Here is a 27,384-nt window from a genome sequence, read left to right as displayed (position 1 = left end):
GTACCTCCTAACCTTTTACTGGCTTGCTACCGGTTACTGTCTCAAACACTAAGCTTACCTTACATGTCTATTATTTCCAAGGCAAACAGGAAACTTGGCTTCATCTTCAGAATTTTCATGGACTTTAAGGGTGCATATTGCCTGTAATATGGAACTAAAAAACCGTGCGTATCTAAAAAATAGGGCATCATAGGGCACTCTCTCAGGCATCTGCCATGGCGTAATCTTTGAAATCCAGATAGCTGTCAACTGCTTAGTCTCGAAACGCTCGTTTGGAAACCAAAGATGCAGTAAGCCACTTTCGTTGTTTACCGGCTCGCCGGCGATATCGGTTGGCCGATCTACTTGATTTTCGCGTTTCTGGTAGGATCTTACGACAGCGATCATTATTGTAGCCAGGATTTTATCGTACACGCTATGGTTACAACCAGCCTATTGCTGCCATGATTTGCCTATTTGCTTTTATCGAATCCGTGTTCAAGTTTGTAATATCTGCATCCCAATTTGCAAACCGAGTGAAAAGACTGAATAATATTTAGTTCCTGTATGCGCTATTCATTTAGACTTAATTGGGAGATGAATAATAATCTTATATATAAAAGAGGAGCGTAAAAGGTTTTAACTAAACATTGCCTATAATTAGAAAATCAACTGCAGCAGACGCAATTTGGCGCTGTTTAAGCCATCGAATTCACTTTTACAAAAAATAAGTTAACAATCAGTAGGGTTTATAACACAAGACACGACGTAACTTCTACCAACACAACCGTTGGGTATTGGAAACTGACAAACTAACTTTTACACCGACATGTTTCCAACGTGTAGATGATCATAATTTTGAGATTTTGTCAAATTTTCGTTTCTTACTATAGCAAGAATTAATACGGCCTAATACGGTTGTTAGATATACACGTTCTCTGAAAATCCGGTGTTTACCAACTACATTAAACGTTGAAATCATCAAAAAATTACGAAATTCTACCGTTAGTACACTCCTTTTTCTTAAAATCAGCAGCTCTCGCAGTTCGTCTGAATTTTATAATCTGAAATATTCAGTCTAATTTGTGGCAGTACGAAGTTTGCCGGGTCTTCTAGTAAATATACAAATAAATAAATTCTAGCGAGCTTCGATAAAGTCATATGCTTAAACATGTCTACCACCTTTTCACGGCTAGTTGTGGTATAAAACTCTTGTCCAAGACGCTGTTTGATGTCTGCCTTGATTTAGGTTTCGTCGGCCATCACCACACAATTGAATTTGTATTTGTACAACTTGTGGTCATCTTGTTTTATTTATCGTAGTGATTTGATGTCACTGGCCTCTTGCAAGTCGATTTGGTATCTTTTAACGATTTAGCTAACTCTACGTGTTTTTTTACGAGTAGGGAAATCTACTCAGCACCTTAGAAGATACGGTACTATATCAGACACCTGAGAAGACAACTCAGGGAGTGGGATTGGTATCCCAACCCCCCTAATGGGGCGTGAAGACCCAGGTCCACCAAAACCCTACTCGAGGCTCCAGCTTCAATCCCCCCTGGCACCACCTTACCGATATTACTTCAGGAAGGGGCTATTGTGCTTAACGCACCCTCTTAGATAACTACTGGACTATGGTAGTTAGGCTATTTACTCGCCGTTTTGTAGCGGTTTTGTAGCTCAAGTACAATCTGGGTAGCAGCCGCAAAGACCGCTCCCCAGACGTCTGAGCTAGAACACATCCTTTGGACTAAGTTATCCGGAGTAGTGTCCTGTCCACTCACTGCCATAATGTTGCTTCTCGCGCCCACAAAACGAGGGCATATAAAGAAAACATATTCTGCAGTTTCTTCTACATCCACGCATTCGGAACACGCGGGGGACTCTGCATGCCCAAACTTGTGCAGATACTGTCTAAAACAACCATACCCTGACAGAGTCTGTGTCAGGTGGAAGTTGACTTCGCCGTGGCGCTTCCGGAATAAGTTGGTGTGTCCACCGGCCCTTTGTGGAATCAGACCATGCCCGCTGCCATGTGGGCCTCTCCGTATGCCTCTAGTTCCACGTTGGTTGAAGCACTCAACGTCCTCACTGATGATGATGCCAATAGGCATCATGCCCGCTAAGATGCAGATTGCGTCATGTGAAACTCGCCGCGCACTCGCCACTCTCAAGCACATGATACGAAACGTACTTTCCAGCTTACCTAGGTAGCTTTTGGTTCCTAACGCCGATGACCACATCGGTCCACCGTACCTAAGTATGGACTGGACCACGTTGGCTAAAAGCCTTCACTTGCTGTAATATACCGCAGAGCTATTAGACATCATACGAGACAATGGCGAAAGAGCTGTGGAAGCCTTCTTGTAGGTATAGTCGACGTGGCTCCCGAACTTGAGCTTGTCGTCGACCATGACACCCAGGAGTTTGAAGGACGGCGTTGACGAAATAGTGCAATTCCCGACGTTGATATTTGATTGCTGATTGCTGCACCGACTTGCGGTTGTTCACCACGATAACCTCCGTTTAACGATGCGCTAGCTCCAGTTTCCTGGAGCGCATCCAGTCTTCGACAATGCTTATAGAGTGGGCAGCCGCCAACTCAACCTCTCTGATAGATTCACCGTAGACTTCCAAGGTGATATCGTCCGCAAAGCCGACAATCACCAACCATATCGAGAACTTTAACTTCAACACCTAAACCACTTAACCTAACCACACCTAACACCTAACCACACGCCTAAAAAATGAGGACACTTCCTAGTAGTAATTAAAGCCGGGATGGCACGTGCTGTTTCAAGCAGTCGTCTCCATTCAACTCGATCTTGACCCAGTCGTCACCAGTTTTCCAGGCATTTCAAAAGTCGCAAATCACTTTCGGTCAGATCCTGTCCATTGAGCCCCCTGTTACTGGTGCCAGTGGGGTTGTTGTTTTCGCCGCACTGTCCACCGGCATCCTTAAGATGTGTCCGGCCCACCATAGCCTACTAATTTTCGCCAGATGTACGATGAAAAGCAAGAAGCGCCTGTAGCTCGCGATTCATACATCTCCGCCAATCTCCACTTTTAGTTTGTACTCCACCAAATATCGTGCACTTTCGATCACGACAATGGCGCGTATGTCTGTGTCACAACTTCAAGTTCATAAAGAAGTAGCAGTCTAATAGCGGTTTTCTACATTGTCAGCTTCGTATGGCGGCGTATGCTTCTTGAACGTAGCATTTTCCGAAGAGCAAAGTTGGCCCAATTTCCTACTTGAATGCGCCACTGGATCTCCTTACTAATGTTGTTTTTCACAGTCACCAGCGATTCCAAATATACGAGCTCATCTACCACTTCTAGTTCATTGCCATCAACGGTTGTCGTTCGTGAGATGCTCGCATTTGTTTGCTTAAAGCCTCTTCCGTTCATACATTTGGTCTTTAACGCATTTATTTTTAGCCCAATTCTCCGCTTTCAGCCTGGCGTAGATTCTCTTCGCCGTCGCAAAGCTCTTAGCTATGCTATCAAAGTTATCTACGAAGCCTAGGAGGCTACCTTTGGTGAAAATCGTGCCTCTCACATTGATGCCCGCTCGTCGAATCACATGCCCAAGAGTGATGTTGAACACCGTGCAGGATAAGTCGTCACCTTGTCTCAACCCTCGCTTAGGGTTGCCACATGCACAGATTATTCTGTGTTTAACTGATATTTGAAAGAAATCGCCTGTACAGAATCTGTATGCATAGAATACAGATTTTCGCCAATTACATAGATTAAAAAGATTTTTGAAAATGACTTTCTGTCTCTTTCATTCTCATTGTTTTGCATTGGACAGATTTTTATACAGATATTTTTCCTCGCTGGACAGATGGCCAGATTTTTACAACAAAAAACACAGAATTATATGTGGCATCCCTGCCCTCGCCGCATCTCAAAACGACTCGAGAGAGTCCCGGGATGCACACGAAACACATCACTCGGTCCAATGTAACAATGTCGCATCGGTTTCTTCGGAAAACCAAATTCGTGCATTATCTGCCATAGCTGGTTTCGATCGACTCTATTGTATGCTGCTTTAAAATCAATAAATATGTGAACCGTGGATACGCTGAGTTTCCGACATTTCTACAAGACCTGTCGGATGATAAAAATCGGTGACCGGACGAAAGCCATAAATACGATAGCCATACAGACGGTTGCCATAGTACGAATGCCATATAGACGAATGCCATAATGCATGTTTGCCATAATGGACGAAAGCCATACAGACGAATGCCATAATGTATGTTAGCCATAATGGACGGGAGGCATAAAGTACGTTTGCCATAATCTATATATTCAACGTTTCCTAGATGATTCAGGGCGAGCCGGCCGCAGGCAACGGCGAGTGTTCACCGGTGACCCGCCGTCGAAAGCTTCGCCTCCTCCCAAATCTCGGAGATAACCTAGTGTAGAGCCGTTGCTAGCGTTTCTCGGTCATGTTTATAAAACTCTGCCGGTAAGCGGTCCTTACCAGTGGCTTTGCTGGTCTTCAGCAACCAGATTTATTGTTTGACTTCTTAGAGATCAGGTGGTGGGACATTACTATCTTCCATGGGCACTCCTAGGTTAACTTCCGTGCCGTCTCTTTCTGCAACTTCGCATTTGAGGTGTTTATCTGCTTCCACCAGTCGACCACCTCGCGCTCGTTTGTAATTAGATTCCCTCCCTCGTCCCTAAACATGTCAACGAAAATGTCTGTGTTTAAGCCAGAAGAACAGATAGTCCGCCAAAATTGGTATATCTTAGCGAGCTTCGACAGTTTCATATGCTTGAAAATGTCTGCCACCATTTCGCTTCCAGCTGTCAGATAAAACTTTGGCCCAAAAAACGGCTTTGATTTAGGTTTCATCGTCTATCAACACACAGTTGGACGTACACTTTCCGGGATTGTGTTTTAGATTCGGGTGGGTTGGGCAAAGCATCAATTACCTTTGTACAATCTGATTTGGCCACTTTTAATATATTTGCTAACTTGACGTACAAGTAGTTCAAATTTTTGCCGGGCGCTAGCAAGATTATGATGCGTTGATCCTCTTGCTTAGACGCCACAGTGGATTCTGCTGATTTTCTATCACTGTATTTGGCAGCAGCTCCGCCTAAACGAGTAGTGCAGTTTGGAGCACAGTCCACATCTTTCCTTCGTACTGAATTCTGCAGTAACCAACAATGACGCCTCTTGCCAGCACAAGTTTATAACAGTGGTTCTGGCTTGAGGTGCGTAATGAAGTCTCTTGTCCATGAGAGCAAGATTTGTCTGAAAAACAAGAAAAAAACATGGTGGAAAAACAGAGGGGAAAATACCGGCACACAAGCACGGAAAACTTTTCCGGGGGAAAAAAAGCAGTCCGCTCAGTCAATGGCGATACTGCAAAAAGAACGAAGTTTGAAATATCTAAAAAACAGTTGGACGATAGACACTTTAGATTAAAATATTGGTTGCAGTGATAGTGTAATAATAAAGGAAACGGATAGTATTTCTTTTCAAAACCGGTAGAAAAATCTTAAGGATGATATGATTATTTTTGGACCAACTCTAAGTGAGTAGACCATCAAGGTTCTCAGATTTAGATTTAGAATTAGATTAGAACCAAGTACACAATCTTTGGACAAATTTTGATAGATTTTTTTATGGAAACATCGATAGTAACTGTAACAATGACTGTGCTCTGTCAAGAGAGCGCTTCTTTTAAGATTCGAACCTAGGACCGCTGCTCGCTCGTCAAGTTTATAAGCTCGTCAATTTATTTCAACTTATATCATTGGCGGAACTAGGGGGGGGGGCTAGGGGGGCCTAAGCCCTCCCTAGAAAAGATTTAGCCCCCCCTAGAAAAGTTGACTAAGTTTTTTAATTTTTGAAAAACCAATAGTTAGATAACTATAGGTACGAAAAACTTCAGAGTAAAGTTTATTTGTATGACTGTTATAAGATTCCAGGCATTAATGTGCATTAAATTTTAATATGCCGACGAAATAAAACGGCTGAAAAAAATTCCGGGGGCTATAGCCCCCCTAGAAATGAGCGCTAGTTCCGCCAATGACTTATATGACCTATGTTATAGTTTGACAACGACACTTTAATACAGGCTGTCTGCTCTACTCGCTAAGTGAAAGAATAATTTCTTTGTTGATTTAACTACACGAACGAACCAATTTCCCATTACCATCACTGTGATGGCAGGTATGTGTACCTTTTGATTTACGCTCGAATATCTCGTTAGTTCAAGTGCTTGTCTTCTCACTTACCAAACTCGAGCACACGCACGGTTTTGCTCGGATGAAATGAAAATATATAACAAGGATAACGATCTTCTACCTCTGCGTGGACCACGAAAACGTATCCACAGTTAATAAAACCAGGCAAGAAAAGTAAAGCAAAATACTGCTCCTAGCCGGAACTGGGATCCTTTAAATCCTATTCAAATATCATCCATTTACCTTTCGGTCGCCTGCCTGCCTCAGCAATCCATTTGCCGTTTGCAAGGTGAAAAACTGCGGAAAGACTATTTGCAAACCTATATCAGAGGAACACGGTTCCAGTCCGTTGTTGACCCTGGGACACCTACTGCTAAGAAGCTTCCGCAAAATCCTGTGTTTTCTTTCCCTCGGGGCCTTTACAAACTAAGAAAAGCGAGACTTATAACGTGTCATCATCATCATCATCATCGCCATCACCATTATCTTTTGCCCCATCATAACCCGAAACCGAAACCGAACGCACGCAGAAAAGAGCGGAAGTATTCTTTATCTACCTTGGTGGGGTTTCCTGAGCCTATTTCCTTTCATAATTTTTGGCTGGTTTGTGTACAGAAGCTGTTTGGAAGAAGGATGGATTTAAAATGTTTGGGCTTTAAACCGATTTTTTTTTTTGGTTAGCCATCCTGGTTATGTCTGAAAAGCCTGAAGCACTAAAGAAACTGCAGAATGGTTACAGTTTCCTGCGATTATTACAAAACGAAATCCAATTAGTTTTCAGATGTGACCCTACTTCATCAAAAACAATCCCATCTATGCGGAGTGCTTCATTCTTGGGGTTTTCCGCCGGCCTGCAGATGACTGCAGAATTGAAACAAAACAGTCCCGACTCAAGTAGCTGCCGAAAGCTGTTGTACTTTCTTTTAAGTGGCTCTACGGAGCTGGAGCTCGCGACACGGGTCGAAATTTTCCTTTGCATACGAAGCGACCGACTGGGGAGGGTAGTGCGGGAAAAAAGAACACCGGGAAATAATTGAATGTCGTACTACTACCAAAAGCAACTTGCTGAAAGGAAACCAGTGCTCAAGGGTTGATAGAGAAAAAATAAAATTCACTTTCATAGCACGCCGTTTTCGTTTTTGCTAAAAGCAGAAGCGGAAGAAAGTAAGTTGTAAGGCTCTTGAAATTAGTCAAAAATTAACAAACGGATTTCGATTTACCTGAATCTAATTATTAAGAATTATCACTAATGATAGGAAGGCTTTCCGGTGGCGTCCGTTGTCCGATGGTGGGTTATAAATAGCCAGAAGCAATGAGAATCCTCTTCGGACTGTCGGACATTAAAAGACATTGTTCCTTCAGCCGGTGCGCTGCACTTGCAGAGGAGAATTATGACAACTTTGGAAATTTCGCTTCCGGCAAAGTACAGGTAATTGACTTGGACTACGTTTTGTTCTGACAAGTTGCTTCTACTTTTAGAGCATTTTTCCAGGTTCCACTCAGGTAAACCGTTCAGATGGTGTTTGAGTGAAAAAAATTGAAACTACGGTAAAGCTGTAAAAGCAATCCCTACCAGAATTAATCGAGTTTTCTATAACATATTGGTCTGAAGTTATATTCTGGCCGAACTCAATTCTTGTCAGAGATATTTTTCTTCTTGCGAACAATTCAAAAAGTCTTATTCTCCATCGTCATCTATCAGCACTCCCATATGAACTCTTTAATCTCCTGCCAGATGGGAGGATTTAGCAGCAAGTGAAACGAAAGCCTTACTACGGAAACAGCCCCCCCCGCTTCAAGCAACAACAAAGCTGCAAATTCGCCAAACGAAACAGAAACAAAACTCATTATAGGTTAAAATATCTTCCCATTTCCCGCCGTCCGTAGTAAATTTCCCAACGGATGAAATCTCGTCCGGATGTGTATGCCTACCTACGGAGCTACGACGACGGAAGAAGGGTGGATTCGGCTGTAATGGCGGCTGAAACGAGCGGATGAAGAATGCTGAACGGTAGTAGTGCGTGAGACAGCTGCCACCAGCTAATTCCAGCGACCAGGAGGAGGACTCTCCGAAAATGAAAATACGACAGAGAAAGAGGAAATATCAACAACTGAATAAATCATAAATCCCGAAGCTTGTTTTTCCACCAAACGTTCTCCTCTTCGGTAAGACCTCATCTCATTCTTTTCTTTCGCTTTGCCGTTTAGTACACACATATTTTCCCAGCCAAGCTAACAAAATTGCTCGGTTCCATGGTTGACTGCGACTCTGCTTTTCGAATCCACGGAAGCTTGCCATTTCTTGCAAAAGAAGGAAATTTCATTGAAATTAAAGAAAAATATCATTTGCAGAAGAGAAAACAAGCAGCGCCACCGGCCGACTGCGTCTGCTGTTGTAATAAGGAAACCGGTGGAACAAAACAGCTCAGCTTCCTTTCGGCTATGTCTGCTGCTCACTCGCACGTAGTAGGCTGGGAAAACGCTTTTGAATTCATGAACTACTCTCTGTTTTAGGCTCTGTGATTTTAAAGAGCATTCCGACTTATTTCGAAGTAGTTATCTGTGCTGGTTTTAAAAAGGACACTCGTTTTGCTACCCCTTCCAGTGCTTAAAGCTGATAAAGTACGAGAAAATACAGAGACAGAGAAAGAGTATATATACAGGATCCCTGCCGAACGCCTTCACCAAAGTAATCAGGCAAGCAATTCTGGAACAAATGTGCTTATGCAATCACGAAAGCGTGTAAAAGCGTTGTGCCGTTTCTTTGCCGCTTTTATTCCAGTTCTGTGTAAGGCAGTAGATGTAGTCCTATATCCTGCGAACATTCATCCGTCCTCTGCCGTCCGTCGCGTCGTCTGACTGCACTACAGAAAACAGCCCAGACGGTTGGTTGGCGTGCGAAATCATTTCCAGCAAACCAGCACGGATTCGTTCCGCTGCAAATCAGTGGACCCCTTGTGTTATCCGCTTTGATCGCACTACCGACCTACCACTATCCAAACCCCCTCCCCTCGCGTGTAGCAGTATCGGTGTGCTGCCGTGCGCCCAGGTATTGTTAAGAAAGGATTTATTGTTCCTTTGTACGGCGTTTGGAAAATCAAAGGAAAAATTGCCCCAGAACGACCAACCAACCAACCAACTACGTAGTGGCATTGTTTGTCTCTAAACAGAAAATATTATCTGCCATAAAATGTGCTCATATTTTCATCAGGGGTTATTTGGAAGGGGTCTAATTTGGATTTCGGTTTCTCCATAAAACAAGTGCTGATAGAGTTTTAGAAATTAATTTTGTAGGGAACTTGGTTGATCAGTGCAAAATTTTTAACAGAGCAAATATTGAAATTTCCTAAAATCGAACAGAGGTAGTCTTTTACACAAACTTAAAGAACAACAACAACCAGAACAATCGTAGGTTAACTATCGGATAACAATGTAACTAGATATGTACCATTGAACCTGTTTCATTCGTGCTGTAAAAATTAGTTTCCTACTACATGCACGTTAAAATGGTTGGTGAACGGCTGGATAAACAGACTCCAAGTGGTCCTCAGCCACTTATTCAGCAACACCTATCTTTACTTCCTCGTGGTACCTCTGTCTGTCTGTCTGTCTGTCTGTCTGTCTGTCTGTCTGTCTGTCTGTCTGTCTGTCTGTCTGTCTGTCTGTCTGTCTGTCTGTCTGTCTGTCTGTCTGTCTGTCTGTCTGTCTGTCTGTCTGTCTGTCTGTCTGTCTGTCTGTCTGTCTGTCTGTCTGTCTGTCTGTCTGTCTGTCTGTCTGTCTGTCTGTCTGTCTGTCTGTCTGTCTGTCTGTCTGTCTGTCTGTCTGTCTGTCTGTCTGTCTGTCTGTCTGTCTGTCTGTCTGTCTGTCTGTCTGTCTGTCTGTCTGTCTGTCTGTCTGTCTGTCTGTCTGTCTGTCTGTCTGTCTGTCTGTCTGTCTGTCTGTCTGTCTGTCTGTCTGTCTGTCTGTCTGTCTGTCTGTCTGTCTGTCTGTCTGTCTGTCTGTCTGTCTGTCTGTCTGTCTGTCTGTCTGTCTGTCTGTCTGTCTGTCTGTCTGTCTGTCTGTCTGTCTGTCTGTCTGTCTGTCTGTCTGTCTGTCTGTCTGTCTGTCTGTCTGTCTGTCTGTCTGTCTGTCTGTCTGTCTGTCTGTCTGTCTGTCTGTCTGTCTGTCTGTCTGTCTGTCTGTCTGTCTGTCTGTCTGTCTGTCTGTCTGTCTGTCTGTCTGTCTGTCTGTCTGTCTGTCTGTCTGTCTGTCTGTCTGTCTGTCTGTCTGTCTGTCTGTCTGTCTGTCTGTCTGTCTGTCTGTCTGTCTGTCTGTCTGTCTGTCTGTCTGTCTGTCTGTCTGTCTGTCTGTCTGTCTGTCTGTCTGTCTGTCTGTCTGTCTGTCTGTCTGTCTGTCTGTCTGTCTGTCTGTCTGTCTGTCTGTCTGTCTGTCTGTCTGTCTGTCTGTCTGTCTGTCTGTCTGTCTGTCTGTCTGTCTGTCTGTCTGTCTGTCTGTCTGTCTGTCTGTCTGTCTGTCTGTCTGTCTGTCTGTCTGTCTGTCTGTCTGTCTGTCTGTCTGTCTGTCTGTCTGTCTGTCTGTCTGTCTGTCTGTCTGTCTGTCTGTCTGTCTGTCTGTCTGTCTGTCTGTCTGTCTGTCTGTCTGTCTGTCTGTCTGTCTGTCTGTCTGTCTGTCTGTCTGTCTGTCTGTCTGTCTGTCTGTCTGTCTGTCTGTCTGTCTGTCTGTCTGTCTGTCTGTCTGTCTGTCTGTCTGTCTGTCTGTCTGTCTGTCTGTCTGTCTGTCTGTCTGTCTGTCTGTCTGTCTGTCTGTCTGTCTGTCTGTCTGTCTGTCTGTCTGTCTGTCTGTCTGTCTGTCTGTCTGTCTGTCTGTCTGTCTGTCTGTCTGTCTGTCTGTCTGTCTGTCTGTCTGTCTGTCTGTCTGTCTGTCTGTCTGTCTGTCTGTCTGTCTGTCTGTCTGTCTGTCTGTCTGTCTGTCTGTCTGTCTGTCTGTCTGTCTGTCTGTCTGTCTGTCTGTCTGTCTGTCTGTCTGTCTGTCTGTCTGTCTGTCTGTCTGTCTGTCTGTCTGTCTGTCTGTCTGTCTGTCTGTCTGTCTGTCTGTCTGTCTGTCTGTCTGTCTGTCTGTCTGTCTGTCTGTCTGTCTGTCTGTCTGTCTGTCTGTCTGTCTGTCTGTCTGTCTGTCTGTCTGTCTGTCTGTCTGTCTGTCTGTCTGTCTGTCTGTCTGTCTGTCTGTCTGTCTGTCTGTCTGTCTGTCTGTCTGTCTGTCTGTCTGTCTGTCTGTCTGTCTGTCTGTCTGTCTGTCTGTCTGTCTGTCTGTCTGTCTGTCTGTCTGTCTGTCTGTCTGTCTGTCTGTCTGTCTGTCTGTCTGTCTGTCTGTCTGTCTGTCTGTCTGTCTGTCTGTCTGTCTGTCTGTCTGTCTGTCTGTCTGTCTGTCTGTCTGTCTGTCTGTCTGTCTGTCTGTCTGTCTGTCTGTCTGTCTGTCTGTCTGTCTGTCTGTCTGTCTGTCTGTCTGTCTGTCTGTCTGTCTGTCTGTCTGTCTGTCTGTCTGTCTGTCTGTCTGTCTGTCTGTCTGTCTGTCTGTCTGTCTGTCTGTCTGTCTGTCTGTCTGTCTGTCTGTCTGTCTGTCTGTCTGTCTGTCTGTCTGTCTGTCTGTCTGTCTGTCTGTCTGTCTGTCTGTCTGTCTGTCTGTCTGTCTGTCTGTCTGTCTGTCTGTCTGTCTGTCTGTCTGTCTGTCTGTCTGTCTGTCTGTCTGTCTGTCTGTCTGTCTGTCTGTCTGTCTGTCTGTCTGTCTGTCTGTCTGTCTGTCTGTCTGTCTGTCTGTCTGTCTGTCTGTCTGTCTGTCTGTCTGTCTGTCTGTCTGTCTGTCTGTCTGTCTGTCTGTCTGTCTGTCTGTCTGTCTGTCTGTCTGTCTGTCTGTCTGTCTGTCTGTCTGTCTGTCTGTCTGTCTGTCTGTCTGTCTGTCTGTCTGTCTGTCTGTCTGTCTGTCTGTCTGTCTGTCTGTCTGTCTGTCTGTCTGTCTGTCTGTCTGTCTGTCTGTCTGTCTGTCTGTCTGTCTGTCTGTCTGTCTGTCTGTCTGTCTGTCTGTCTGTCTGTCTGTCTGTCTGTCTGTCTGTCTGTCTGTCTGTCTGTCTGTCTGTCTGTCTGTCTGTCTGTCTGTCTGTCTGTCTGTCTGTCTGTCTGTCTGTCTGTCTGTCTGTCTGTCTGTCTGTCTGTCTGTCTGTCTGTCTGTCTGTCTGTCTGTCTGTCTGTCTGTCTGTCTGTCTGTCTGTCTGTCTGTCTGTCTGTCTGTCTGTCTGTCTGTCTGTCTGTCTGTCTGTCTGTCTGTCTGTCTGTCTGTCTGTCTGTCTGTCTGTCTGTCTGTCTGTCTGTCTGTCTGTCTGTCTGTCTGTCTGTCTGTCTGTCTGTCTGTCTGTCTGTCTGTCTGTCTGTCTGTCTGTCTGTCTGTCTGTCTGTCTGTCTGTCTGTCTGTCTGTCTGTCTGTCTGTCTGTCTGTCTGTCTGTCTGTCTGTCTGTCTGTCTGTCTGTCTGTCTGTCTGTCTGTCTGTCTGTCTGTCTGTCTGTCTGTCTGTCTGTCTGTCTGTCTGTCTGTCTGTCTGTCTGTCTGTCTGTCTGTCTGTCTGTCTGTCTGTCTGTCTGTCTGTCTGTCTGTCTGTCTGTCTGTCTGTCTGTCTGTCTGTCTGTCTGTCTGTCTGTCTGTCTGTCTGTCTGTCTGTCTGTCTGTCTGTCTGTCTGTCTGTCTGTCTGTCTGTCTGTCTGTCTGTCTGTCTGTCTGTCTGTCTGTCTGTCTGTCTGTCTGTCTGTCTGTCTGTCTGTCTGTCTGTCTGTCTGTCTGTCTGTCTGTCTGTCTGTCTGTCTGTCTGTCTGTCTGTCTGTCTGTCTGTCTGTCTGTCTGTCTGTCTGTCTGTCTGTCTGTCTGTCTGTCTGTCTGTCTGTCTGTCTGTCTGTCTGTCTGTCTGTCTGTCTGTCTGTCTGTCTGTCTGTCTGTCTGTCTGTCTGTCTGTCTGTCTGTCTGTCTGTCTGTCTGTCTGTCTGTCTGTCTGTCTGTCTGTCTGTCTGTCTGTCTGTCTGTCTGTCTGTCTGTCTGTCTGTCTGTCTGTCTGTCTGTCTGTCTGTCTGTCTGTCTGTCTGTCTGTCTGTCTGTCTGTCTGTCTGTCTGTCTGTCTGTCTGTCTGTCTGTCTGTCTGTCTGTCTGTCTGTCTGTCTGTCTGTCTGTCTGTCTGTCTGTCTGTCTGTCTGTCTGTCTGTCTGTCTGTCTGTCTGTCTGTCTGTCTGTCTGTCTGTCTGTCTGTCTGTCTGTCTGTCTGTCTGTCTGTCTGTCTGTCTGTCTGTCTGTCTGTCTGTCTGTCTGTCTGTCTGTCTGTCTGTCTGTCTGTCTGTCTGTCTGTCTGTCTGTCTGTCTGTCTGTCTGTCTGTCTGTCTGTCTGTCTGTCTGTCTGTCTGTCTGTCTGTCTGTCTGTCTGTCTGTCTGTCTGTCTGTCTGTCTGTCTGTCTGTCTGTCTGTCTGTCTGTCTGTCTGTCTGTCTGTCTGTCTGTCTGTCTGTCTGTCTGTCTGTCTGTCTGTCTGTCTGTCTGTCTGTCTGTCTGTCTGTCTGTCTGTCTGTCTGTCTGTCTGTCTGTCTGTCTGTCTGTCTGTCTGTCTGTCTGTCTGTCTGTCTGTCTGTCTGTCTGTCTGTCTGTCTGTCTGTCTGTCTGTCTGTCTGTCTGTCTGTCTGTCTGTCTGTCTGTCTGTCTGTCTGTCTGTCTGTCTGTCTGTCTGTCTGTCTGTCTGTCTGTCTGTCTGTCTGTCTGTCTGTCTGTCTGTCTGTCTGTCTGTCTGTCTGTCTGTCTGTCTGTCTGTCTGTCTGTCTGTCTGTCTGTCTGTCTGTCTGTCTGTCTGTCTGTCTGTCTGTCTGTCTGTCTGTCTGTCTGTCTGTCTGTCTGTCTGTCTGTCTGTCTGTCTGTCTGTCTGTCTGTCTGTCTGTCTGTCTGTCTGTCTGTCTGTCTGTCTGTCTGTCTGTCTGTCTGTCTGTCTGTCTGTCTGTCTGTCTGTCTGTCTGTCTGTCTGTCTGTCTGTCTGTCTGTCTGTCTGTCTGTCTGTCTGTCTGTCTGTCTGTCTGTCTGTCTGTCTGTCTGTCTGTCTGTCTGTCTGTCTGTCTGTCTGTCTGTCTGTCTGTCTGTCTGTCTGTCTGTCTGTCTGTCTGTCTGTCTGTCTGTCTGTCTGTCTGTCTGTCTGTCTGTCTGTCTGTCTGTCTGTCTGTCTGTCTGTCTGTCTGTCTGTCTGTCTGTCTGTCTGTCTGTCTGTCTGTCTGTCTGTCTGTCTGTCTGTCTGTCTGTCTGTCTGTCTGTCTGTCTGTCTGTCTGTCTGTCTGTCTGTCTGTCTGTCTGTCTGTCTGTGAAAATATGCATGTAGAGGTTTTTTGGGGCCAGGAAAGGTTTTAGTGATGGTTCGAAACCCCCCCCCCCCACTAAGAGAGGGGGCTCCTATACAAACGAAATACAAATTTCGTCATAACTCGAAAACTAATCAAGCAAATGGAACCAAATTTGGCACGTGGGTGTTTTTGGAGACAAAAATTTTTTCTATGATAAATTGGGACCTCTACCCACTTTAGGAGGGGGGCTCCTATACAAATGAAATTCAAATTTCCTCATAACTCGAGAACTAATCAAGCAAATAGAACCAAATTTGGCATGTGGAGGTTTCTGGAGGCAAAAATATTTTCTATGGTGAATTAGAACCCCTCCCAACTTTAAGAGGGGGTGCTTCTACACAAATGAAATACAAATTTCCTCATAATTCGAGAACTAATCAAGCAAATGGAACCATATTTGGCATGTGGGTGTTCTTGGAGGCAACCATTTTTTCTATGATGAATTAGGACCCCTTACCTTTTTAAGAGGGGGGGCTCTCATACAAACGAAATACAAATTTCCTCATAACTCTAGAACTAATCAAGCAAATGGAACCAAATTTATCATGTGGGTGTTTTTGTAGGCAAGAATATTTTCTATGGTATATTTTCTATGGATTTCCCTACTTTAAGAAGGGGGGGCTCCTATACAAATGAAACACAAATTTCCTCATAACTCGAGAACTAATCAAGCAAATGGAACCAAATTTGACAGGTAAGTGGTTTTGGACGCAAGATTGTTTTCTATGGTGAATTGAGACCCCTCTCTTCTTTAGAAAGCGAGCCCATCTCCCCTTTAAGAGGGTGGGCTTCCATACAAATGAAATGCAAATTTCCTCTTATCTCGAGAACTTATCAATCAAATGGAATCAAATTTGGCATGTGGGAGTTTTAGATGGCAGAAATTTTTTCTATGGTGAATTGCGACCCCTTCCCCTTTTAAGAGGGGAGCTCCCATTCAAATCAAATTCAAATTTCCTTATAACTTGAGAACTAATCAAGCAAATGGAACCAAATTTGGCATGTGGGAGATTTTGGAGTCTTGAATTTATTTTACGATAGTTAGAGACCTCTCACCCCTGTGGTAGGGGGATATGGACTCTCATACAAATAAAACAGAAATTTTTGCGAAACTCAAAAACTAATCGAACTGGAGAAATTCGAGACTCTTCCATAAAACATTAGTCAATACAAGACCACAAAAACTATCTATAGTAAAACTAGATCATTCAGGACGAGACGGTCGCGAGTGTTGCCGGTGACCCGCCGTCGGAAGCGCCACCCACTGGGGGGCTTGCAAAACTCAAGATTGTGACAAAGATCATCCGAGATTCATGATTTATGTACAACACAGGTTAATTTGTGGCAATACGAAGTTTGTTGGGTCAGCTAGTTGAATATAAAGGGCTATTTCTTCTACAACGTGCACTGTTCACACGAAGGTGGATCCGACAATAAGAAGAAAACACTCTACGCGCGGCTGAAGACAACCTACAACAGCTGTTCGCCACGGGACATCAAGTTCGTCACCGGGGATATGAACGCCCAGTTTGGTAGAGAAGAGATATATAGACTGGTGATAGGGCCCATAACCTACACATCGATACAAACGATAACGGCCTATATAGTGTATCAACTTTACAGCTTCTCTTGGACTGGTGATTCGGAGAATCCATCCACCTGGAGGTCCAACGGGCCTGATCAACATACAAAGAACCAGTTTGATCGCGTTCTCATCGATGACCGGTTCTTCTCTAACATCACTAACATACGTTCCCGACGGGGTTCGGATATGACCTGACCGTCACTTAAAAGCAGTGTATATGCGCTCCAAGCAGCCAATCGTATTCCAGACATGTCGTCCACATCTGCTGAACATTAGGCAGCCAGATAACCCGTAATCTGTCGGCAACTTCGCGCGGATACTGGAAGAGGTACTGCTTTCTTCCGAGTAGATAAATGCTTCAATCCTCGAAGACGGTTGGAGCAGAATACGCACTGCCATCGGAGAGGTCACTACCGACACTAGATGAAGAGCCCAGCTGTATAAAGAATGATTGATTAAGTTGGGTGCAGAAAAGAAAAAAATCCTGTAAAAATTATTTTTAGAGAACTTGGCCAAAAATCAATCAGCAGATCACGATCCTAAGAAGCATAAGGAGGACAGAGATCGTAAAAATCAGTATAATTTTTCCGATTTAATGTCACGCGCTAGTTTTACAAGAAAGTGAACTAAGCTCCTAAGGGCTATACACTGAAAATGACATGTGATGCGACGAGGGAAAGGATCGACTCCCGACAGAACGCTACAAAAATGGATGAAAAACGTTAGAAACAGCACTTCACTGGATGATTTCAAGGATTTGGGAGGAGGAGAAACTACCTGAGGAGTAGATGGAAAGTGTAGTCTGCCTGATCTACAAAAATTGATGGCTAGATTGCTACAATTACCGCGACATTATGCTGGTCAACACCGCCTACAAGGTGCTTGCCCAGATTTTGTTGCGTTGTCAATCTACAATAGCAAGAGAATTCATACGGCAGCATCAGGTTTCCACGCATCACATTTGCGCGGATTTTAGAGCAGCATACGATACAGTTGAACGCGAACAGCTATGGCAGATACGGCACGAGTACGGGTTTTCTAGACAAACTGACGCGATTGATTAAAGCTACCCTGGAGCGAGTGACGTGCTTCGTGCGTGTTTCGGGGGCACTTTCGAATCCTTTCGAGGTTGCGGTACCTCAACATCATTACTAGAAACCTTGGGACGGCGGAGGCAATCCACGCTGGACTGAAAACGGAGGCAAGGAGGATTGGGTTACAAAAAAATGCAGCGAAAACCAAATATATGGTAGGAAGAGACTCCAGAGAAAGCAACGTTTGCCTCCCACGGACAGTGACTATTGACGACGATGAACTGAAAGTGGTTGATGAGTTCCTATATTTAGGTTCTCTGGTCACCACCGACAATAATACGAGTAAGGAGATCCAACGACGTATTCAAGCTAGAAATCGAGCCTACTTTTCCCTCCCCAAGATGTTTCGTATAGGCAACATTTGCCGCCGCACAAAGCTGACGATGTACAAAACGCTAATAGGAAGCCCTACTAGGACGGTTGTTACAAAGTAGTTGTGGTAACCGAATTATGACTAATTTCAGTTGTAATCCGGTTGCTAACTAAATGGACCTAAAGTGTGCTACTTGGGAGTCCTCTATGGACTCGAGACAGTAACTTTACTCACGAAGGATATACCTCCACTCATAGGCGTAGCGACGGGGGACGGGGGGGAGGGTTTCAACCCCCCCCCCCCTTCCCCCAGAAGAAGGTTTGTTCTACATTTTCATGCTTGAAATTTCACAGCCACTTTTCTAGCTCGTTATTCAGTAGAAGCTCAGTAACTTTTAACGCAAATGAGTTGAATTTGAATAACATTTCCTACATGTATGTCAACGCATGTAATATTTAATTTTCGTGTCTGACTTTCAGTTGTCGTCACTTGGAACCGTCACCAACTTCAGCTGACGATCGCTTGAAACGTTCTGTTCAATAAATGAAACCAGTCGCTTCATGTATGATGCGATGATGAGAGAAAGTCAGCTTCATTTATTTGTTTCGACTATGCCGGGTCCTGGTTTAAAGCACAAGAAAATTTGTAGGGCTGGTTGTACGATCCTCGTCGTCGTCGTCAGCGGCTTAGAGTCGGGATGGCTCGTGCTGCTTTAAGCTTCATTCAACTTGATTTTGCGTTAATCGTCGCCCACTTCGCAGGCGCTTCTGAAGTTGTTTTTTTTTCTATTTAAAAAATGAAAAATGTCGGTTAGACTCGGTCAAGCCATATCGCACATAGAGTCCCTCTGTTCTGGCTGCCGGTGCGGTTGTTGAATAGAACCGTTTTCTTTACGACGTATCCTGTTCACCGTAGCTTACCGACTATCGCCAAATCCGTTAGTATTCTCCTTAAGTACTGTCCTTTGATTCATGCCCCTGCGTCACTCTTCACTTCCAGCTTGTACTCCGCCAAATATCGTCCGAAAGGCGTGAATGTCCTCAGTGCGCATTGATAAATTTCTAAAAACTATCGGTCTAGTAGGGGGTTTGTACATTGTCAGCTTCGTACGGCGTCTTATGCCTCTTGATCGTACCATATTGCGAAGGGCAAAGTAGACTCGATGTCCTGCTTGAATACGTCGCTGGATCTCCTCATTTGTTTTGTGTTGCTGTCCGCAGCCACCAGTGATACCACATACACGAACCCATCTATTGCCTGGTTCGTCGTTGTCAACAATTACCGTTCGCGAAAAGCACGCGTTGGTCTCGTTTGAGCCTCTATCATGTATGTATTTTGTCTTCGACGCGTTTATTTTAAGCTCAATCCTCCTGGCCTCTGCTTTCAGTCTAGCGCAAATGGCCTCCGCCGTGGTAATGTTTCTGGCTTTAATATCAAAGCGCATAGCCTGCGTAGTTTGCTACAATTACTGAAAATCAATCTTCTCGATTGGAGATCTGCTTGTCGAATTACCCCATCAAGAGCGATCTTGAAAAGCATGTAGGATAAGTATTCAGCTTGTTTCGACCCAGGCCGCGTCTCGAAGAGACTCGATCCTATGGACTCTTACAGCTTCTGCCAGCCGAGACTCGAACACACAACATGCCTCGATGACAACTTTGAGGAAAAAGTTTATTATTTCAATTCGATTTTTTTGTCAAATGAAGAACACTTAATTTCTTGGACGACTTGGACTTGGAAACGACTTGAAGAGATTCCCATCGTACACCTGGCGAAAGTTGCGAGACTACGATAGGTCGATCACGTCGCAAGGATGCCGGAAGACTGTGTAGTGAAATCCGTTCTCTTCAGAATCCCACCGACACCAGGAATAGAGGGGCCAACCTGCAAGATGGCTTGACCAGGGCAAAGCCGACTTGCGTTTTTCGAGACGCCCAACGAATTGGCGACGAGTAACCCAGGACAGAGTACAATGGAGAGGAATTCTTTATACGGCAAGAGCCACCTCGGCTCTCGGCTGGTAGAAGAATCAGAAGGGATCCGGGAAGGAATCTGATCACAAACGAGCGATAAGCAGCCAAACGATAAACTAGGTTGCAGAGAATCAATAAAGCTGCCTAGGGGGACCTCCTATCAGCAGAGCTTTATAAACATGGTTGAGAAATGCTGGCAACGGCTCTACATAGAGTTATTCCCAAGATTCGGGAGAAGAACAAACTACCGGTGGAAGTGGTAGATGGAGTGGTTTGTACCATTTACAAAAATGATGTTCAGTTCAACTGTTGCAACTATCGCGGCCTAACGCTGGTAAGCGTCGCCTAGAAGGTACTACCCCACATCTTTATTGACCTCAAAGCAGCATACGAAACTATTTATCGAAACCAGTGATGGCAAATAATGCACGAACACGGCTTTCCGGATAAACTGACGCGACTAATCAGAGCTACATTGGATCGAGTGATGTGTTTCGTGCGCTTCTCGGAAACAATTTCTAAGTCTCTAGTCCCATCGAAACGCGGCGATGCGATGGTTGAAACAAGCTAACGGCTCATCTTGCATTCTGTTCAACAGCGCATTTGAGGAGGCGATAGACGAGCGGGTATTGAATCGAGAAGCATGATTTTCACCAAGCCAAGCGTAGTCTAGGAGAAACAGGATAAAAATAAATGCGTCGAAGACTAAATCTATGAAAGTAAGAGACCGAAAAGTGACAAATGCGCACCTCCCATGGATGGTAACTGTTGATGGCGACGAACTTGCAGTGGTAGAACAGTTCAAGTATTTAGGGTCGCTGGTGACTGGGGATAACAACACTAGTAAGGAGATCCAGCGACGAATTGAAGCCGGAAATCCATCCTAGTTCACCCATTGCAAAACGCTACGATCAAGAAGCATACGCCGCCGTACAAAGTGACAATGCAGAAAACTCTTATTGGACCTGAAGTTCTTTATGGACTTGAAGCTGTGACGCTGTCCACGAAGAACATACGCGTCCTTGCCATTTTCGAGCAGAACGCTGCAGCGGACGATATTTGGTGGAGTACAAACTAAAAGCGAAGAGTGGCTGAGGCGTATAAATCACGAGCTATAGGCACGAGCCATCGTAAATCTGGCAAAAGTCGACAGATGGGCCGAACATGTCGTATGGGTGCCGGGCAACAGTGAGACGAAAACAGTTCTCTTCAACAACCCCACCGGCACCAGGCTGGTGCCAGAGAGGCTCAACGTGCAAGCTGGCTCGACCAGGTCGAAAGTGATTTGCGACTTCTGAGACGCCTGGGAAATTGGCGACGAATGGTCTAGATTCCATTTGAATGGAGACGACTTCTCGAAACAGCACGAGCTCCTCCATCTCTATGCTGCTCACGACGATGACGATGACGACTGTAGAAGTCTTTTCCCTAACTAAATTATTTAATAACTAACTGATTGCCTCATCTAAGTTTAACGAAGCGTCCACGCGCTCGGGGCTATGCTGGAACATATGTTCACGTCCTCGTTCGCCTCCTGTTAGCTACCCCTTCTATCACGTAGCCAACTATACACTGTTTGCTCCCTGAAAATCTCCATAACGAAAGCGAAACAAAGCTTTTTGACGTAGGACTACGTCTTTGTTTACTATACTGCGAATGGATAGCACTTTGTGAAAACTAAAATAAAAGTGTAACGTTTGAATAAAAGATTTCAAATGCTAAACTACTGAACGCAACTGAACAATTTATATGTCGTTGGATAGATAAAATGGCCAGCAATTTTATGGAGGAGGTAAGAGAGCAATACTAAGAAGGGCGTAAAAGGGGGGGGGGCTTCCATACAAATGAAATACAAATTTCCTCATATTTCTAGAACTAATCAAGCAAATGGAACCAAAATTTGGCATTTGGGGGTTTCTGAAGGCAAAAATTTGTTCTATGGTGAATTGAGACCCCTTCCCTCTTTAGGAGAGGGGGCTCCCATACAAATAATATACAAATTTCCTTATAATTCGAGAACTAATCAAGCGAAAGGAACCAAATTTGGCATGTGGGGGTTTTTAGAGGTAAGAATTTTTTCTATTGTGTAATGTGACCCCTTCCTTTTCTAATAAAGGGGGTTCCCATACAAATGAAATACAGATTTCCTCATAACTTTAGAACCCATCAAGCAAATGGAACCAAATTTGGCACGTGGAAGTTTCAGTAGGTAGTAGGAAGATTTGTTTTCTATGGTGAATTGGGACCCCTCCTCTCTTTAGGAGGGGGGGGGGCTCCCATACATATACAAATTTCCTCATAACTCTAGAACTAATCAAGCAAAAAGAACCAAATTTGGCATGTGGGGGTTTTTGGAGGCATACATTTATTTTATGATGGTTTGAAACCCCTCACCCCTGTGATTGGAGGATAAGGACTGTCATACAAATAAGACAAAAATTTTTGCGTGTGTGCTATATTTTCTGCTATGTAACACGCGATAAGCTTTCAGAGCTAACTACTAAGTGAACTAGTAAAACCTTCTCGGAGCAATAGAGAGTGAATCGACGCCGCTAACTTACGTGCCTGTTGCCATTCATGTCAAAAGAGAAGCACATTCGAATGGCACGTCATATTTGCGATGAACGTGCTTTGGCTTTAATGTTATTTGTAATCAATGGCCCTTTTAAAGGCCACAAGCGAGTTAAAGTAAGATTGTTGAAACATGTCAAGCTACGCACAATCATATTTAACACAATAATCTGTGCTGGCTGGTCATTCATTACTATTTCACCCTTTATGATGCACACAACTGATTTTTAAAAGAAATCTCTATGTCTCAATGGTTGCAGGTGTTGTACTTATGAACCCCCGGCCACGTATTTTCAATGCAACCATTGCATTCAATGAAGAATTGAATCTGAATATTTCGCTCTTCTCTTTTAAACATTTACATCCTTATGAACGTACATATGCCAGAAAGGAAGTTTACGTTGGTCTTCGATCTAATGATCTGATATAGTCCAACGTCACCCTTTCGTACAACCCTTAGGGCTGTATACCTTGTACTTTTTATCATACATCCCAACTTGAGCTTCCCTCCTTAAGCCCCCCTCCTTGTCACCCATTCAGTTGCACAACTGCAAACGGTGTAAAAGCAAAAGAAACACAACTGTCTTTACTTATTTTGACCTCCCCCCTTTGTGCTGCTCCCTTAGTGCTGATTCCTTTATGTTAATCAAATGTGTGCCAAGTTTAGTGGACAACGATCAAGGCGTTCTGGAGTTATGGCGGAACATACGAACATTCGTTCCCTTTAATATATACGGAGATAAGCTTATTACTCACATATAAACGGAATGCTGTTTTGGTATTCCTGAGACTTTCATTGTGACTAAATAGTTAAATTTTTTAAGTATATTATATGTTATAGACTAAGAGACCTAAGATTTAAAATATGTATTTTAAAGGGTATTCTTCTTACAATTAACAGCTTGTTTTTGCTAAAATTTCTATTTTCAACTAACAGAAACTTAATGGCGTACGTTTTGCTGACATCAATTGTTCACTTTTTTTCTTTTTCAGATTCTATTGGGCAATACTAACACCTACAGCGAAGTGGAGAATATTCTGCAGCCAATTATCTATGCTTCAAAAATACGCATTTATCCGTACAGTCAGTACGACCGAACGGTTTGCCTGAGAGCAGAGATCATCGGGTGCGAGTGGGATGGTAAGTTCTAGTGTTTTTCTTATTCCAATCGTCTAGTTTTTTATCTATTTACTTTTTAATTGCTTTACCGTATTGGAAAATAGTTTTTTTGGGCAAAGTGGTCCGTGCTGCTCCCGCACTTCTTGGAAGGATAATAAGGGCGGAGTCGCCTAGTGTGATCGCTAGGTCTAAAGCACATTATGGAGTTAAACGCTCTCCGATTAAAATGTGATCTTGTCATCAATCATTGTCAGAAATCATTGTGACCCGCGGTTTTCATACAGAGATTTGATTTGGACCGTGTCATGTCTGCGTCCAGTGCTTACTATCTCCAGTGAAATAAAGTTTCTATAGTAGCACATCTTCATGAGTACAAACGAGCGTGCCTGCAAGTGTGTGGCCTACTTCAATGTAGTAGTCCATGAAAAGAAGACGCGTGTGAATGATGTGACGCTCATAGGTAGTGTCGTAACAGTGGCATTCTATGCAGCGATTCAAACTGATTCTCACCTGAAGTAGGACGGTACGTTTAGTGACATGTGAGCGAAGTCGCAACTACCGCCACAACGCGACACTTACAAATCTATATAAACAGGCGTGTCGCTTGTCACTTGTCGCTCCATCTGCAGAGCGTTCAAATTGACATTTGGTTGGAGCTTTCTAAGCTGTGAGAAATTAAATTGCAAATCGATGCCTCTAATATTTCATACCGGGCAATAATAGATAGACAGGTTCCAAACTGGTACTACTGGAAACAGACGCAAAAATCATGACCTTTTTTATGATCATAATAATATGTTTGACAGAAATATGATACTCAACGTTTTGCTAGTTGCGCTAATAAGAAATAAACATCTTTGTTTAGCACAGTAAGTGTCCGGAGGTAGCGAAAATAACCAGAAGCAAAAGGAATATCCAAAGGAGTTGTCTCTGCGGCGCACAAAACGATCGAAGCTGCGAAGGGAGCATAAACATGAAACATCATTAATTGAATTGTCTGGTTTAAATTTAAACGAATGACTTCCGTTTCGAAGTGCTCCCGCTTGCCGCCCGCTGGCTTGTTGATTTGTGACTCCCAGGCTTAATGTATCGATCCGCCAATACGCTCGCCCTCGGCTACGGCGAATAAAAAGCGGCTCGCGGCAGACCGGTCGATGACGATAATGATTATTATTCAACGTTCAAAGCCGGAAGCCAGCTAAAATCGCCCTCACCCCCGCGTGCTTAATAATCAATAGAGGCCATTTAGATGCGCTTGATTGAAATTCCGGCGAGATTTTTCGTCCAATTTCACGGGCAACATTCCCAACTCTATTCGGATATGCTCCGCATATATGAACCGGAAGGACGACGTTTATGAATATTTATACTCGCCACCTTTTGGCCGCCGTAGCCATTGCTTTTCCTTCCCTAACGTAGATCAAATTGCTGAAATAATCACAGAACTTAGTGCAGCAACAGCAAGTCAGACTAAAAGCGGAGCCGACCTCTGCCGCGCATCATTGTGAGGAAACATGGCAGAGCGTGGAAAATATTTCCCCATAATCTACAAACCCGAGCCAGTGATCGCGGCTGTGTCAAGGGCTGGCGAAAATGGCGCAACCGGTGGAACCGTCCCTGCTGCCGACAGCCCTGTGCGTCGGAAAATGAACATCCCACAACCACGGTGCTGACCTAGCAATGTTGTCTGCTGCGGTTTCAAGGCGCATTTGCTGTTGTGGAATCTGTTATTTCGGTGGCACCTCGACCGTCCTCGCTTGCGCCCACCAAAATCAGCCGCCAGTACCTGCTGCTGCGCGTACTATCGTAAATTTTTATGCATAGCTTTTTTTCTGGTTTTCAAATATTTGTTTATTTGTCGTTTTGCTGCTATTTTCGTCACACTCTCTGTTTCTCATAGCTCTGCTTTTTCTCAGTTTCATTAAAATCGAATAAAACGTTAGCTAGACCGAGAGGCACGGCATCTGAAGTAGCTGGGCCGGAGCTACTGAAAATTATCGTCAATCAGCGATGACGACGACGACGACGACGACCGGTGGCACTTTTTTCTCAGCTACCAATTCGTCGCCCTCTACAGCATTCCGTTTGCTGCAGTCATAAAAATATTAACACATATTTAATGAGCAGTCACACCGAGAAGCCAAAACGCCGTTGCCGTTATTTGTCCGTAGCCCACCTAATATGCCTATCAAACGGTATGCACCTCGACGCTTGTTGGCACCTGCACCACCGGGGAGAGTGTAAAGGCGTTCATTTTTCCTCCCGGAATCCATCCAACTAACCCACATTTAAATTAGAAAGAAATTAAAGTTTGTTTAAAGTCATAAATTTGAACCTTAATCTTGATAGTTGGAAAGTGGCTTTCATCTTTCGAAGCGATGCAGAACGGTCTCAGGATGCTGCGCTGAGTTGGCCCATTAGTGTGTGATATATTTTGGTTGCCTGTTTATTTTAGGAAAATTATCTTTCATGGTGAGGAAATTGCTACGTTACCGGCATTATAGCGGCGGATGCGATATGTTGTAAATCGAGCTTGCATCTGAGATTTGGACGCCAGATTGTTGAGCTAAGGTTTTTTTGATGCATTCGTTTTGGAACTAATTTTTATCAGTAAGATTTCCGATCTTTCGCTGCGCGATGCCTGTGTGTAAAACCTTTGAAGTGGTTACTGTTACGTAAAAGTAACAAAATATTAGGTACTAAGATTATGTGGTAAACAAGAATGTTGTGAAAGTACTGTAAACAAATCGTTACGTTTTAAACATTATCAGGTACATTAACGAAAGTACGAAATCATTAATCCTAATGGTAATTATAGATGCAGTTGTACCAAGCTCCATCAAAGAAAAATGTTTATTTTTTTGTTTTATTACGATTTGTTGAAAGTAAAATGGTCTTAAATCTGGAATAAATTAAAAGTATGTATGAGTAACTCACACTGATAAGCATCAATCAATGCAGATAAATTATGCTAAAATCTAAATTATTCCCAAAAACCGGATACCGGATGTTCCAGAACCGATGGTCAAGTAGCCATTTGGGTCCAAATTGGCCCCATTGTACTTCCATTAGTGTTATTTTATCAATGCGATATGATTTGATATGCCGCAAACTAACACTGAAGTGGTCATTAGACAACAAATTTTTCCTAACATACCTTAGATGTTAATTTTGGGTCAAAGCTTTCAAACAAGGTAAAGAAAACTAAATTCGGATTGAAAATGGATGAATGAGAGCAAACTTAAAGTCTGGGTCGTTTTTGACCCCAATGCATAATGTGTACATTTTTTTGCTGAACCTCTTCTAGATGTCGCTGAAAGCTGAAAATTACCCACAATGTTAATTTTCCAAAGTTAAGAAAAGTCAGAAAATTTCAAGTCTGTACCTCGTTCCGTTACTGAGCATCGAGCTTTGTTAGTATGCCGATGGGACCCCAATGCACTAGGGAGGTTAAGATGTATAACTGTAGAAGCTCTGAGGCCGTTGCACGAAACCTTTGTTGGCGAATACTAGTGCAATTTTCGAGAGAGACTCTTAAATAAGTTTACCTGTAAATTGGTCGGATTTACCTAAAACTTGGTAAAAACTACACAAAATGTCTTTAAAGTGTACAAACTCAGATTTTGAGTAGTTTTTCAACCAAAAACTGGTAAACTTAATCAGCTCGAGGCCGTGGTTTCCTCTGCTGTACGAAGAAGTCGTTTCCATTCCACTCGGTCCATGGCCGCAATTCGCCAACCACGTAGTCTGCGTAAGGTCCGCAGGTCACCTTCCACTTGATCGATCCATCTTGCTGGCTGCGCGCCCCGCCGTTTCGTTCCAGTCGGATCATATTGAGAACTTTTTTAACCGGGCTGTCGTCCGACATCCTCACGACGTGTCCAGCCCATCGCAGGCGACCGACTTTAGCGGTGTAAGCGATGGGTGGTTCCCTAAGCAGCTGATGCAATTCATGGTTCGTTCGCCTCCTCCACGTTCCGTCTTCCATCTGCACTCCGCCGTACATTGTGCGCAACACCTTCTGTTCTAAAACACTAAGGGCGTGTTGGTCCTCCACGAGCATAGTCCATGCCTCATGGCCGTAAAGGACTAAGCGTCCTACGGAGTCCAAAGTAGGCACGATTTCCTG

The 27,384-nt window shown here is 44.3% G+C and overlaps 1 protein-coding gene across 1 annotated transcript in view; it reads left to right on the top strand.

The window, feature by feature from the left end:
• LOC128744517 (discoidin domain-containing receptor tyrosine kinase B) overlaps positions 1-27,384 on the top strand; it is a 672,699-nt gene that overhangs the window by 439,782 nt on the left and 205,533 nt on the right. Inside the window, exon 5 of the mRNA XM_053841578.1 lies at positions 23,129-23,276. Within this exon, the coding sequence (XP_053697553.1) occupies positions 23,129-23,276 (148 nt within the window). The remainder of the gene's footprint in view (positions 1-23,128; positions 23,277-27,384) is intronic.

Source organism: Sabethes cyaneus, chromosome 3, assembly GCF_943734655.1.
Source record: "Sabethes cyaneus chromosome 3, idSabCyanKW18_F2, whole genome shotgun sequence".
Taxonomy (NCBI): domain Eukaryota; kingdom Metazoa; phylum Arthropoda; class Insecta; order Diptera; family Culicidae; genus Sabethes; species Sabethes cyaneus.
This window is presented reverse-complemented; position numbering and strand designations above follow the sequence as displayed.